Source organism: Equus przewalskii, chromosome 5, assembly GCF_037783145.1.
Source record: "Equus przewalskii isolate Varuska chromosome 5, EquPr2, whole genome shotgun sequence".
Classification (NCBI taxonomy): Eukaryota; Metazoa; Chordata; class Mammalia; order Perissodactyla; family Equidae; genus Equus; species Equus przewalskii.
The window spans coordinates 69,156,688-69,172,992 of NC_091835.1; the positions used below are offsets into that span (position 1 = coordinate 69,156,688).

At 39.2% G+C, this 16,305-nt stretch overlaps 1 protein-coding gene across 9 annotated transcripts in view; it reads left to right on the plus strand.

Moving 5' to 3' along the window:
• The window catches only part of DIP2B (disco interacting protein 2 homolog B), a 209,792-nt gene that overhangs the window by 124,554 nt on the left and 68,933 nt on the right, over positions 1 to 16,305 (plus strand). For all 9 annotated transcript variants that reach the window (XM_070621288.1, XM_070621291.1, XM_070621289.1 and 6 more), the window contains exon 4: positions 9,360 to 9,485. In XM_070621288.1, coding sequence (XP_070477389.1) covers positions 9,360 to 9,485 — 126 coding nt within the window. The remainder of the gene's footprint in view (positions 1 to 9,359; positions 9,486 to 16,305) is intronic.

Genomic DNA, 16,305 nt, shown 5'->3' on the forward strand with positions numbered 1-16,305 from the left:
ATTAAAGTTTCACTGTCCCTCCCCACCAGCACACAGAGTAGTACCAAAATTAATGTGATATCCTAATGTTCCAGAGCTTAATACTTGGTGCCTCTGCCTTAATGAAAAACATTAAAGTGATCAGTACCTTAGAAATTGGTAAAAATGGTGTGACCACTTGTTGGCTTGCAGGTAACTCGTTGAACTGTACTTCTCTACTTGACGACTCAACCCACCCACACATCTGCCTTTTCATCTGTCCATGTCTACCTGTCTACCTGCCTGCTTACCTCCCCGTCTGTCTACCTACCTACCTACCTAGCTATCTAAAGTAATGTCCTAACAGATGAGGGCGCTTGGTGTCTGTTCTGCCCCTGGTCCTTGAAGCCACACTCTACCACTTAGGAACCATGTCTTAACCGCTTCAGAAAAACAAGCCAAGAATAGGAGCAGCTACTTTAAAACTGTAAAATGACATTTTTCACTTATCTTTTTTGGGAAAGGGGAAAAAAAAAGGTCCAGTGTTGTCCATAGCTGTGGGGAAATGGACACTCTCCTACCCTGTTGGTAGAAGTGTTATTTTTCTTATTACTAATGACTGGGCATTTGAGGATGTGTTTATTATCCACTCGTGCTTAGTACAGAAATCAGTAGCCTTCATATATGCAAACAATAGCCAGTTAAAAGATATAATGGTAGAGCAAACCTAATTTACAAAAGCAATAAAGGAGATAAAACATATTTAGGAATAAACTTGAGAAATGTCTAAAACCTTTATTAAGAAAACCTTAAAACACCCCTGAAAGACACAAAAGTAGACGTGGTAAATGGAAAAGCATCTTGTTCTTAGATAGGATGATTCAACATCACAGAGATGTTAGGACTCCTGAAATTACAACTATAATCTATTTCCAGTAAAAATGCTATCAAATTTATTTATGGAACTAGAAAATATACTTTTGAAGTTTATTTGAAAAAATAAACATGTAAGAATAGCTAGGGAAATACTGAGAAGGAAGACCTATGAGGAGTGACTACACCTGCTAGATATGAAAACATACTTTCAAGGCTCTTTGATTAAAGCAGCGTGGTATGGCAACGCAAATTGGCAGGCAGACCATGGAGTAGTGTAACAAGTCAGAAATGACCAAAGTACATCTGGGATTGAGTGTATGATAGAGAAAGCATTGCAAACCACTGGGGCGAAAATGTACTTCTTAATAAATGGTGCTAGGAGAGCTGGAACAAGCTAAATTAAATCCATACTTCACAGCATATACAAACAAAAACTTCAAATGGATCAGAGACCTACATTTAAAAAAGAAACCATATAAATACCGAAAGAAAACATCAGTGAAGAAAGGCTACATAAAAAATTTTTTTTTACTGTGGTAAAAAACACATAATATAAATTTACCCTCTTAACAGTTTTTGTGCATATTACAATATTAAGTATATGCACATTGTTTCACAACAGCTCTCTAGAAATCTTTCATTTTGCATGTCTGAAACTTTATACTATTGAACAACTCCCTGTTTTCCCCTCTCCCCAGCCCCTGCCAGCCACCATTCTACTTTCTACATCTTTGAATTTGAGTACTTTGGATACCTCATATAAGTAGAATCATGCAGTGTTTGTTTTTTGTGACTGGCTTACTTCACTTAGCATAATCTCCTCAAGGTTCATCCATCTCGTAGCATATGACAGAATTTTCTTCTTTTTTTTTTAAGGCTGAATAATATTCCATTGTGTGTTATACTATATTTTCTTTATCCATTCATCCATTCATGGACATTTAGGTTGCTTCCACATCTTGGCTATCGTGAATAATGCTACGATGAATATGAGTGTACAAATATCTCTTCAAGACCCTACTTTCAGTTCTTTTGAATACATACCCAGAAGTGGGATTTCTAGGTCATATGGTAGTTTTATCTTTAATTTTTTGAGGAACCTCCATACTGTTTTTCATAGCAGCTGTACCATTTTACAATCCCACCGACAGTGAATGAGGGTTCCAATTTCGCCATGTCCTTACCAACACTTTTTTTCTCTTTTTCATAATGGCCATCCTAATGGCGTGAGGTGCTCTCTCATTGTGATTTTGATTTGCATTTGCTTGATGATTAGTGATGTTGAGCATCTTCTCATATGATCATTGTCCATTTGTTTATCTTCTTTGGAGGAATGTCTGTTTAAGTCCTTTGCCCGTTTTAAAATTGTGTTACTTGGAGGTTTTGTTGTTATTAAGTTGTAGGAATTCTTTATATATTCTCAATATTAACTCCTTATGCAATATATGGTTTGCAAATATTTTCTCCCTTTCCATGGGTTGCCTTTTCACTCCATTGATGGTTTCCTTTGCTGTGTAGAAGTTTTAAAGTTTAATGTAGTCCCATTTGTCTGTTTTTTGCTTTTGTTACCTGTGCTTTTAATGTCATTTCCAAGAAATTATTGCTCATTTCAATGTCATTAAGCTTCCCCCCCTTTGTTTTCATCTGAGTTTTATATTTTCGGGTCTTTCATCCATTTTGAGTTAATTTTTATATATGGTCTAAGATAGGAGTCCAACTTCATTCTTTTACATGTGGATATTCTAGTTTCCCCAGCACCATTTGTTGAAGAGACTGTCATGTCCCCATTGTGTAGTCCTGACACTCTTGTCGAAGATCATTTGACTTCTATACCCAAGGGTTAATTTCTGGGCTGTTTTGTTCCATTGGTCTATATGTCTGTCTTAAGGCCAGTATCATATACTGTTTTGATTACTATAGCTTTGTAATATGTTTTGAAATCAGGAAGTGTGAGGCCTCCAGATTTGTTCTTTTTTTTTCCCTCAAGATTATTTTGACTATTTGGGGTCCTTTGAGATTCCATATGCATTTTAGGTTTTTTGTTTGTTTGTTTTGAGTACGATTAGCCCTAAGCTAATATCTGCCGCCAATTCTCCTCTTTTTGCTGAGGAAGATGGGCCCTGAGCTAACATCCATGCCCATCTTGCTCCACTTTATATGTGGACGCCTGCCATAGCATGGCTTGACAAGCGGTGTGTAGGTCCACACCCAGGATCTGAACTGGTGAACCCTGGGCTGCTGAAGCAAAACATGCAAACTTAACTGCTGTGCCACTGGGCTGGCCCCAGGATTTTTTTTATTTCTTGAAAAAATGCCATTGGGATTTTGATAGGGATTGCATTAAATCTGTAGATTGCTTTGGGCAGTATGAACACTTTAGCAATATTAAGTCTTCCAGTCCATGAACATGGGATGTCTTTCCATTTATTTGTGTCTTCTTTAATTTCTTTGAACAATGTTTCATAGTATACAAGTCTTTTGCCTCCTTGGTTATGTTTATTACTATTTTATTCTTTTTGATGCTGTTATAAATGGGATTGTTTTCTTAATTTCTTTTTCAGATGGCTCATAGTTAGTGTTGAGGAACACAGCTGATTTTTGTATGTTGATTTTCTATCTTGCAACTTCGCTGAATTTGTTTATTCTAACAGTTTTTGTGTGTGTGTGTGACATCTTTCGGGTTTCCTACATAAGATCATGTCACCTGCAAACAGAGGCAGTTTTACTTCTTCCGTTCCAATTTGGGTGCCTTTTGTTTCTTTTTCTTGCTTAATTGCTCTGGCTAGGACTTCCAGTGCCACGTAGAATAGACGTGGTGAGAGCGGGCATCCATGTTCATTCCTGATCTTTGGAGGAAAAACTTTCAGTTTTTCGCTTAGTTTGGTGTTAGCTGTGGGCTTTTCATATATGATCTTTATTATGTTGTGATAATTTCCTTCTATTCCTAGTTTGTTCAGTGTTTTTATCATGAAAGGGTGTTGAGTTTTGTCAAATGCTTTTTCTGCGTCTGTTGAGATAGTCATGTGGTTTTTGTCCTTCGTTCTGTTAGAGTCTTACATTAAATGATTTTCGTATGTTGAACCATCCTTGAAGCCCAGGACTAAATCCCACTTGGTCAGGGTATATGGTCCTTTTACTGTGCTGCTAGTTTTTTGTTCAGGATTTTGATGTCAATAGTCATCAGGGATATTGGTCTCTGGTTTTCTTTTCTTACAGTATCTTGGTGTGGCTTTGGTATCAGAATAATGCTGGCCTCATAAAATGAGTTTGGAAGTGTTCTCTCTTCAAGTTTTTGGAAGAGTTTGAGGATTGGTGTTAATTCTTCTTTAAATGTTTTGTAGAATTCTCCAGTGAAACCTGGGGTTTTCTTTGTTGGGAGGTTTTTGATTACTGATTCAATCTCCTTTAGTTATAGGTCTGTTCAGATTTTACTATTTCTTCTTGATTCAATCTTGGTAGGTTGTATGTTTCTAGGAATTTATCTGTTTCTTTTCGGTTATCCAATTTGTGGTATATAATTATTCATAGTAGTGTCTTGTAATCTTTTCTGTTGCGTCAGTTGTAATATTTCCTCTTTCATTTCGGATTTTAGTTATTTGAGTCCTCTCTTTTGTTCTTAATCTAGCTAAAGGTTTGTCAATTTTGTTGGTCTTTTCAAAAAACCAACTCTTATTTTCATTGATTTTTTCCTCTTCTCTGTTTTGTTTATTTCTGCTCTAATCCTTATTTCCTCCTGTTGCTGACTTTGATTTTAGTTTGTTCTTCTTTTTTGAGTTCCTTTAGGTATAAAGTTAGGTCATTGATTTGAGATCTTCCATAAAAATTTTTTTAAAAACTAGTGCATGGCAGTAAACCACCACAAACAATGTCAAAAGAAAAATGACAGCCTGAAAGAAAATATTTCTAACATATCTCAGAGATAAAGGGCCAATATTAATATCCCTTACATATGAAGAACTCTTAAAAATTAAAGAGAAAATAAACTCAGAAACCTAGTGGAAAATGGTCAAGTGACATGAACATTCACTTCACTTACAAACAAACAAACAAACAAACATAAAATGACCCTTGAATCCTCTGTAATGACGTTTAATCTCACTAATGATAAAAGAAGTACAAATTAAGATTACTGAGGTACCGTTTCTCAGCTTCCAAACTGACAACAATTTCAAAAAGCTGGATGGCACACTCTGAAGGTGAGGCCATGGGGAAACAGGCACACCTGTGCATTGCTGTTAGTAATGCAGAATGAGACAAGTCGTTTGGAGGGGCATTTGGCAGGATGTAACAGAATTAAAAACATGTTCACTTTTTGATTTAGGAATCTCACTTGTAGGAATTTATCCTGGAGATATACTCTCATCAGTATAAAAATATATTTGCACAAGGCTGTTTGTTGCATTCATTTGTAATTGTAAAATATTGGAAACATTTAAATGTTTCACACATAGGATAATAGTTGAATAAACTATGGTTTACAATGGAGTGCGATGCAGTTGTAAAAAAGAATGAAGAAGAACTCTAGGAGGTGATAGAGAATGATTTCCAGAATATATTGTTAAGTGAAAAAATATGTAGTGCAAGAAAAGTGCATATAATATGCTACCTTTTGTGTATGAAAGATGAGAAAATAGACACGTTATCTGCTTTTTTTTGCAAAAAGAAATATAGGAAGGATAAACCAATAACTAAGGAGATTGGTTACCCGTAGAGAGTGGGTAGAATTGGGGATAGAAGTGGTTGTTGGGGACAGTGACACATCTTGTTGGTTACCTTTTAGAACCGTGTTAAAGGAAAACTGTTTCTCTACTCACACCACTCCTGACACCAAATATGTAGGTTTTCTTTTCTTTTTCTTTTTTTTGATGGACATGTAGTTGACATACAATATTATGTTAGTTTCAGGTGTACAACATAGTGATTCAGCATTTATATACATTACCAAATGATCTCCATGACAAATCTAGTAACCATCTGTCACCATATAAAGCCATTACAGTATTATTGACTGTATTCCCTATGCTGTACATTACATCCTGTGACTTGTTTATTTTATAACTGGAAGTTTGCACCTCTTAATCCCCTTCACCTATTTTGCCCAACCTCCCATCCCTTTCCCCTCTGGTGACCACCACTTTATTCTCTGTAATTATGAGTTTCTCTTTTGTTTTGTTTTGCTTTTTAGACTCCACGTATAAATAAATTCATACAATATTTGTCTTTTCTCTGTGTGACTTATTTCACTTAGCATAATACCCTCTAGGTCCATCCATGTTCTCACAAATAGCAAAATTTCATTCTTTTTTGTGGCTGAGTATTATTCTAGTGTGTATATATATGTATATACACACACACACCACATCTTCTTTATCTGTTCATCTATCAATGGACACTTAGGTTGCTTCCTTATCTTGGCTGTTATAAATAATGCTGCAATGAACATGGGGTGCATATATCTTTTCAAATTAGTGTTTTCATTTTCTTCGGATAAATACCCAGAAGTGGAATTGCTGGGTCATATGGTAGATCTATTTTTAATTTTTTAAAGAACCTCTATTTTCCATAGTGACTACACCAATTTACATTCCCACCAACAGTGTATGAGGGTTCTCTTTTCTCCACATTGTCACCACACTTATTATTTGTTGTCTTTTTGATAATAGCCATTCTGACAGTTGTGAGGTGATATCTCATTGTGGTTTTGATTTGCATTTCCCTGGTGATAAGTGATGCTGAGCATCTTTTCATGTGTCTCTTGGCTGTCACATGTGGGTTTTCTACATCGAGCAATTCTCCAGTTCTCTGCAGACACCAATTAGGTGTCCTACAATTAAATTCAATTCTAACACTGACTACCTGGAGTTAGTGCAGACCCCACAGGTTAAGGGCTCATGCCCACAAGACTACCCACACCTTTAGACGCCAATTGCAAGCAGGGAGTTCCCACATTACCCACACTTCTGTCAGACTTGGCTATAAATCAGGGTTTCCACAACCCCCATCTCAGGTTTGATAATTTGCTATAATGATTCACAGAACCCGGGGAAATACTTTACTTACTATTACCAGTTTATTGTAAGGGAAAGAAATGATCAGCCAGATGAAGAGGTACATAAGGTGAGATCCAGAAGGGTCCTAAGCCCAGGAGCCTTCTGTCCCTGTGGAGTTTGGGGTGCCGTACCCTGCTGGCACTTGGATTCATTCACCAACACAGAAGCTCTCCAAACCCCTTTGTTTGGGTTTTTTATGGAGGTTCCATTATGGAGGCATACTTGAATACTTCTTTGGCAGTTGATAATTAGCTCCATCCCCAGCCCCCTCCCCTCCCTGGAGGATGGAGGGTAAGGCTGAAAATTCCAAGCTTCTAAATCATGGCTTGGTCTTTTTGGTGAACAGCCCCCGTCCTGAAGCTATCCAGGAGCCTACCAAGAGTTTCCTAATTGGAACAAAAGATGCTCCTATCACTCAGGAGATTACAAGGGTTTTAGGAGCTCAGTGTCAGGAACCAGGGCAGAAACCAAATGTATATTTCTTATTTTGTCGCATAATGTTTAATCTGCTACATTGGGAGGGACCTATGGAATATGAAGGAAAACAAATGAATCTAATTGTATTATTCGATAGATACTGTTAGATACACCAAAGGGGAAGGGGTGAGAACTAGCCCAAATAGCTTTTGAACATAATACTTTAACTCAGTCTAAAGAACTACAAACACTATTGAACTATACTTACACTAATATTGAACTATACTTAGAAGATTTATTTTTCTTAGTGGTATGAGATAGCAATTTCAAAACTACTTTCTGTGTATTGTAAGAAACATGACAACTAAATGTAATGTGTGATTCTGTACTGGATCTCAGATCAGGGGAAAACTATAAAGGGCAATGTTGGCACAGTTGACTTAAGTTGGAATGTGGGTTGTGGGTTATATAAAAGTTTGTATCAATTTTGAATTTCTGGATTTTGATAAATGTACTGTAGTTTTGTAGCAGAAAAATCCTGTTCTTAGGAAATACATCTCAGCAATCGTTGGAATTAATCCTAAAGAAAAAGGATTAGGTATGGTGCTAAGGTGAAAATACTGAATTATTCTTGCTGTGAATAGTTGCTGTAAATAGTAGCAAAAATTTGAAAACAGAGTTGCTTAAGTAAATTATGGCACATTCATACAGTGAAATATTATGCAGCCCTTTAAAATTATGTCGTAAGTCTATATTTACACAGAAAGATGTTTCTGGTTATATCAGTGAAGGTTTTTTTGGTTACATGAAACAGGCCAACCCCGGCTGCCTTAAATAGCTGGGGTAGGTCACAGAAGCAGAGGAACAGCTGAGAGAAAGGAAGAGACAGCTCTGGGGAATCTCAACCTTGAAGTACAAGGACCTTCCTTCTTTCTAGGGCACTGTTGTTAAAGTGACGTTAGGAGCTACAGTTTCTTGATTCAGTTTAAATTCTCCCCCAAAAGGATCTGATTGGTCCAACTCTTCCAAGGGGCACATCTGCATAGTACAGATCGGCCTTTGAGGATGGTTTGCATGTGGATGGAGCCCATTCCTTGAGAAGAGGGAATTGTTTGTTGTTAACTGGGGAGCCACCTCAGTTGTTATCTACTGCAGTAGGACTTTGTAACTGTTACACAAATCAAAGCACAATACAAAATAGTGTGTACAGTATGACCCTATTTTGTAGAAATATAGAGTGAGTTTTGGGGTGGGAATGGAGAATCAAGAGTTCTGTCTGGGTATGTTAATTTTGAGATTTCTGTTAGACATTCAGGTGGAGAGCTGAATTCTTTTTTCCTTTTTTTTTTTTTTTGGCTGAGGAAGAGTCACCCTGAGCTAATATCTGTGCCAATCTTTCTCTATTTTTTAGTATGTGGACTGCCAGCACAGCATGACTGCTAACAGAGTGGTGTAGGTCTGCACCTGGAAACTGAACCCAGGCTGCTGAAGCTGAAGCCTGAACTGAACCACTAGGCCACTGGGGCTGGCCCGAGAGCTGAATTCTTTTGTGGCCAAAGTGTAGTAACATCAGCCCTTACATTTTTCTAGATCAAAATTAGCCCTGCTGTTCCTGTGGCATAGAACTGAGTGGTCTCAACCAAGTATTCTTTCAGATAGTTAAGCTAATCCTAAGCTGCTTTTCTCAAAGAATAGTGGGTGTCCTCTATGCACGTGCACAGCACTCAGCTGCACCTGCAGGTGGGAGTTCCTGCCTGGCGCGGATGCCTGGCAGATTCCTTACCCTCACCCCACCCGCATCTCCATCAGCTCCCTGTCTGCTGCGTGAAGCTGTCACATAATCCTTCTGGGCTTCATTTTCCTCCTCTGTAAAATTATCCTTGACTTCTTTTGTCTCTGTTTTTCATTTTTATTTTTAATTGTTATAACACATTTAAATGATAAATAAAAATCACCTAAACATCCCGGTTTCAACAGTTGAGGCAGTGAGAGTTCAGTCCACAGAAGTAAACACTTTCAGAGCCAGGAGCTAATAAATGCAAATGTTTACTTTTTCAGATATCCACACAGAAGCAGTTCAAGCCGCACTGGCAAAGCATAAAGAACAGAAAATGGCTTTGCCTATGCCAACCAAAAGGCGGTCCACATTTGTCCAGTCTCCTGCAGACGCCTGCACACCTCCTGGTAGGTTTATCAGAACCTTTCTCTCTGACAGTTGCTGCTTTGATGTTCCTGAAATAAGTTCTACTTTTTCTTTTCTTTTTTTTTTGTTTTTAAAGATTTTATTTTTTTCCCCCCCTGAAACCCCCCAGTACATAGTTGTATATTCTTTGTTGTGGGTCCTTCTAGTTGTGGCATGTTGGACGCTGCCTCAGCATGGTTTGATGAGCAGTGCCATGTCCGCGCCCAGGATTCGAACCAACGAAACACTGGGCCGCCTGCAGCGGAGCGCGCGAACTTAACCACCCGGCCAAGGGGCCAGCCCCTCTACTTTTTCTTTTCTGAGGTGGGAGCTGGAACGCTCTCCTCGTCATCAGAGGTATATGAAAGCACACACTGAAGGTGGCAGGTTTTGGTTGTTGCATTGTGAACAACACACAAAAAGAGGCCTTAAGAGTAAAGCTATTAAAAAAATTTTTTCTTTCTCAATTTCTGGCATATTCTTGCTATAACCCCCAAATTCGTGTAGTCATAAATAAATACAGCCTAAAGCTCAGGGTCTAAAAAATCCTGCTGTGATTAAATACTTTCATTGACATGCAAATTATGACCCATAGTCATATATTTCCTTATCAAATTTGTGCCCCTAAATGAGATGCTTTGTCTGCAACAGTCATAGGAGTAAGTGGACTTGGGACAAAATTTTGTGTGTCATTGGAGATGATGGGAGAGCAGTCATGCGGAGTTGTAATAGATCTGAAAAACATACATAAGTGTGTTTATGTGTTTGTGTTAATATATTTTGTATACATTTGTGCCTATTTAAGAATCCGCTTTTTATATTGGAGTCATGAGCTCTAAACACCTTCATCGCATCCCCATTCCCTAGTTCTGGAATCCTTCCTGCCCCTAAAGTCAATTTAAGAGCTATAACTTCATAATTGAGGAGCAGTTGCAACAACTTTAATTTGTCGTGTTTATTCAGAATCTCTCCCAAGGTTTTTACAAACCGTAAAAAAATTGTTTTAGATGAAATCCCAGACAAGTTCTCAATCTAGACCCCTGAGACTAAACATAGTAAATCTATTTCAGAGCCTCAATATAGTGTCTGTCTCCCTCCTGTCATGTTACTGGCAGTGAAATCTTTGGGGGAAAATCATTTCCCCGTCCTGTTTTGGTCTAAATGACTTAGCGTGTCTTTTGAGGAGAGTCCTGGGAAGGTCACGTCTTTGTGGTTGACTTTGATTCCCAGCTGTCAGGTTGAGCTGTTCACACTGATCCTCTCCCTGGTCTAGGTTCATATTAGTAGTTTTCTCCTAGGTTTTGGCTAACTTCTCAGAGCATTTGGATGTGCTGTGGGCTCATTAACTGTGTGTGCTTTTTTTCTTTACATCTGTGGTGTCAATATGTTTGAAAGAGAAATAGCTCTGTGGCTTCAAGTGTTTCTCAAAACGTAACACGGGATACCCCTAGCAGGCCATCACAATAAGACATTTTGTGTCTATAATGGTGCATACTTCCAGCCCACTCATTCAGAATCTTGGATGGTTTCCCTTCCTTAGTACAGCACCACTTGGGTTCCCTGCACAAAGAGGGCTCTCAGTTTAGTAGCTATTCCTTCTTGGCAGATTCTGCTGCAGTGCAGCTGAGGGTTCAATTGTAGTAAATGGCAAAGGGTAGGGAGCAATGTGCCTTGTAGTTCTTAGAAACAATCCTCTCCATAGCTGTATTAAAGAAATGCAGTTTCAGTGTAAACAGTCTGCACTCATGGCCTCGGGTTAAATGTGAGAGTGCAGCAAAGGATTTTGAGAATGCTCAGAAGGAATGGAAACCTTTTTTATCCCCTTTTACAAAAGTCACTGCCTGAGGGGAATTTACCAACTCTAGAAACAAATCGTGGCTGTTCATTGCTGAATGAGACCATAGTCCTTTGGAATTCACTGCAGGCCTCTGTATTTCTAAACACTAACGTTCTGCTCTGTCTGCAGCCTTAAAGATGTGGCATAATGTTCCTGATCACCTTACGTGTTTTAATAATTTTATGATTGTAAATATGCGGTCCTCTCTCCTAAGACCTATATTCAGCAGAGCAGAGTAATCAAAAGGTTTTCCATCCATTTATCTCCTTTTCTGGGGATCTCTGAATAGTGTACTAGAAACCTTGACGTGCTATTAGGGACATGAGTGTTGTCAAATAGAAGAGGAATTCTCTCCCGTTGGGAAGAAACATTGAGAGTACCCTACGTGGTAATTTCTCACAGTCCCCACATGGAGCCGGATCTTGATGCCCTTGGTCAACAATTACGTACATGCCTAGGACAAATACTGTGCTCTAGCGTGAGGGATTGTGGGGAGAACTGTCCTAAGGCGTCTGTTAGCACCTTTCATTTTAGGGGATGGAACTGGCCGCTCCCAAGTTAGAATTCAGGTTCTGTGCTTTCCAAGCTTCTGAGAGCCACTGGTTAGAGCCCTGGCTGTCTCCTATTCCTGCTGAGTTTACACCTGTATCACTATCTCCCAGAACCTGTTACAGCCTAGCCCAGGATGGCAGGTGGGTTTTAGCTTCCATATTTACTCTGAAAGCCCCTGAAACACTGGAGTTTAGAAGAATACTGGGGCTGCACTCTAGGGTTAGGGAGGAAGAAGAGAATTGACATTAATTATTGCTGCTTATAGGCTATTTTTAAAAAACCAGGGTCTAGGCAGCTATAAAAATGACCTTGCTATGACTTTCTTTCTAGAAAAGTTATGTTACCTCTGCAGGGCAAAATTAACCTCAGATTTCACAGTGTTTTAGTCATGTTTTTCTTTGTGCACTGAGGGGTCCTCCACGCATCACAAAGTGTCTTTCTGGTCAAGACCCTCACTCTGCGTGTGCTGTCCGGTGTGAACCTGGTTTCTAGGACACCTGCTTGCGCTCACCAGTCAGTCAGCTTGTTTGGGGGTGCTCACCACGTAATATTGAATTACTGAGTTGATGGCAATTTTGAGCTATTTTTGGAGGGATTTAATAAAAAGGATGTAAGGAGTAAAATATGTCATAAATCTTGGCTTCATTTATAGTATTATATAGTCTGGAAAATATGGTAAATAGTTGGCATGGGGAATAATTTGTCTTGTTCATAAATCATTCTCAAGTAATAAAATGTCAGTCAACCTAAAATTTGCTTATTGATATGTACACTAATTTCTATCTAGTGGATTGCTAACTTTAAATTCTCCAAGTTGGTAGCAATCTGTGGTTCTTTTAGTGCCTGTGTCCTTTTCCAGAGTCTTTTAGACCACTTGAATTACTGCCATCCAGTTCTCTTTATGTGCTGAAATCATTAACTAATGTCATGAGGCAATTACCTCAGCTTTTTCTTTGTAGGGGTTCTTTGTCTAACGCTATTACTCATTCATACGGGTAAACACAATGCAAAAACTACAGCATATATTTTTTTCCCCTGCTAAGCTTTTTCTGCACCCATGTGGACTTTACCCTACACTGCATTCTGAGGGTGACCAAATAGACCACATAATGACCCAAAAGCGCAGTGAGCTATTTCGACTGGCTTGGGTGGCATGGAGCTGAAGTTTAGACGTTCGTCTCTCATAGGACCAGGCGTGAAGGTGACTATAGCAGTGATCCATGGGACCAGGCAGGGAGGGACTTAACCTCTCTCTGTTCCTCTGGTGCCTGTGCGCAGACTGGGATGTTGTTATACTTTTAACAGCCCTTCATGATGCCTTATGGCATTAGTGCACACTATAGCATGCGAAGGGCCTTCACAGACCTGGCCACCCGGCCTGACTTGTTCCTCGTAAACACTTTCTGAAGTAGGAAGGGCAGATTTTTTCAGAGATGGGGAGAGAAACAGTTTTGTGGTCACTCAGGGATTTACCCCAGGTCTGACAGCAGTTGTGTGTCAGACTCAAGTCTTCTAGATTTTGCTTTTTACTCTACTAAAGTGTCATGTTTGGGAAATCCATTTTTACTGAATACATGCTCCTGTATGAGTGGTACTGGAATGGGTATTATTCCAAACAAATTGAATAGCTATTGCCTTCCGAGAGCTTATAGCCCAAAGCACATTATGAGTCTCTTGATTTGAACTTAAAAGATTAATTTGAATTTAAAAGAGATTACCTGTCTGAATTACCAACCTGGGCAGTTTTTCCCAAGTATTTCTAATTTTATTCAAAATCACAAAGTAAACAGAACTGACAAATCAGACCTCTATAAATGTATTCTAATTAATAGATTTGGATCATTTTAATAGCATACTTTCATTATTGGTGTGAGTTATGAGCAATGGTCCACAGTTACTTGGGAGACTAGTAAATATTCAGTATTCTTTAAGCCAAAGTACAATAAAACCTCACTCTATCAAATTGAATTTATTTCAATAGCTGATTGTAAAATTTAAAGTTGGCCAGTAAAAGTAATTTCATAGTCACCATTTATTGAGTACCTTCAGTGTACTAGTCAAAAGGCTTAGTGCTTAACATATATTTTTTCATTTTTAGTTCTCTCAACAACCCTCTATCCCATTTTACAGATTAGAAAACACGTTTAGAGAGGCTCAATGACTTGCCCAGACTTCCTTTTCTAGCAGTGCGGTCAATTAGATAACTTGAAAATTCTCTCCCAGAAACGGGGAAAAGAAAACTTCCCTTAGAAATGCTGATAAAATGTAACCAGCTTCCTTTTACATACACACAGGAGCAAGAGAGAGAGAACAGTCACTGAAAATCAGAGTCGGGAGGCGGAGCTAGCTTTGGCTGCCCTGAGGGGAGGGGAGGCAGAAAACAAGGGAGCTACATTTTAATTACCACAAGCGTAGAAAAGATAAAACCTGGACCTGTATCAGGTTGGAAGCTGGAGCTGAGATCCCTGGAGGAACTTATATCTAAAGCAGAAGAGTGAATTTGAAAAAATTAAACTGCTAGCAAAAGAAGATGTTGTCAAGAAAGCTTGCCTTGTGCCTGGCCTTGGAATAACGGGGCAGGGACCTTCCCTAAGAATTGTGGTCAGTGGGTACAAGATCTGAGTTTCACTATCCTGTCTGGTAAGAGCCAACGTTACACATTACCTAACAATAAAAGAGGCTGATGATAACCCTCGGGCACAAATGGTTTCTGGAAGGGTACAACCTCAACCCAGGGATGGAGGATTCCCACAGATAAAGATCCACGAATGTGAGCAAACAATCCAAAACAGAAAACACTCCCCATGAGAGAGAATCAATAGGTAAAGAATAACAACAGCAAACAGCAGAGTAGAGACCCTCAGAACTGACTGGCCCACCTGCTCTCGGGGTGGAGCTAAGATGGAGTCCAGAGCAGTCAGACTTTCAAAGCCCCTTCTCTGAACCGCTCGGCATATTGCCTCATTCTACCATATTGTCAGTAAGTATTTTCTGGTAATTTGGAGCTCTTAACAATTGCTGAGTGTTTGCTCTAACTTTTCAAATAGGCAGTAAGTGAAAAAAACTCTCTTCTCTCCCTAATGTTATTTGTCATATTAATGAGTTTTGTAGTTTTTGTAAATATGGGGAAATACCTAGAAAAACAGTGTTTGGAGATCCCTTGTAGGTAAAGTGAGCCTACAGTAATTATTAATAGCACATTCCCCTTCTCTCAGGAGCATCCCAGTTTGGATGTTCATGGTCAGGCAACTCATGGACCTCCTGCCGGTTAGGCTCTGCATGGTAGTTGTCAGTCCCAGCCAGCTCTCTGTGCACATGGATTATCGTGGGATGCTTGAAAGTCTCCATAAGGCTTGTCTGGTGAATCAGCACCCACACTGGTTGGGTTTAGTGCTAGCTTAAGTTGCCCAGAATTTGTAGCCCAAGCTAAGGTCAGATTGGCCTGCTTCCAGAGCTAACCTTTTAGTCTTCTCTTCTAGATACGCTGTTACTCCTAGGCTGCCCCTTCTTGGGTCTCTACAGATTTTCCTCCTTAAGCTTCAAACTTTTTCCTTGCCTACAGAGAAACTTCATTTGCCTCTCTTGAAGGTATTTCTGGAACTCTTTAATTCCCTAACCCACCAATGCAAGAGAAAATGACACTTTCCTGCCTGACACCACTCCCTCCCACCCTACCGACCCAAAACACACACTCACACATACTCACACACACACATTTCTTCCGTGTGCTCCAGAATATCATACACTCGGTGTCCTTGTGGTTGTTTCCTTTATTTGTTCTTTGATGCTCCCATTTCCTGGCTTAGTTTAGGTGACATATTTTGTACTCGTTGTTAGGACGAGATCTTTCTTTAGGTGAATCTTGCCTTACCTGCTGTTCTGAGTTGGTGTCTGGGCCTAATTTTGGTGTTGGCTGCCCAAACCCCGTGGCAGGCACTTTCTTTCCAGGAACTTGCCAGACTTGCCCAGTACCCCTCAGGTTGTGTGGACTGACTCTCAGATATTACCATCCTCTCACCAAGGCATTGTTTTCACCCCCACAATTCTTTTTAAATTAGCTTATTTTTTTACAGCTTTATTGAATTATAATGGACATACAGCACATATTTAAAGTATATACTTTGCTAAGTTTTGACATAGTAAAACTGTGAAACCATCACCACAATGAAGATAATGAACGTATCCATCAGTCTCCAAGTTTTCTCATAATCCCTTTGTAATCCCACCTCTCCACATCCCCTTGAGGTAACCACTGATCTGTTTTTTATCACTATATATTAGTTTGCATTTTCTAGAATTTTATGTAAATGGAATCATACAGTCGTACTTCTTTTTGGGGGGAGGTAGAGAGATGTTTGTCTTCTTTTACTCAGTGTAATTATTTTGAGATTCATCCATGTTGTTGTGTGTCTCAGAAGTTCATTCCTTTTTAT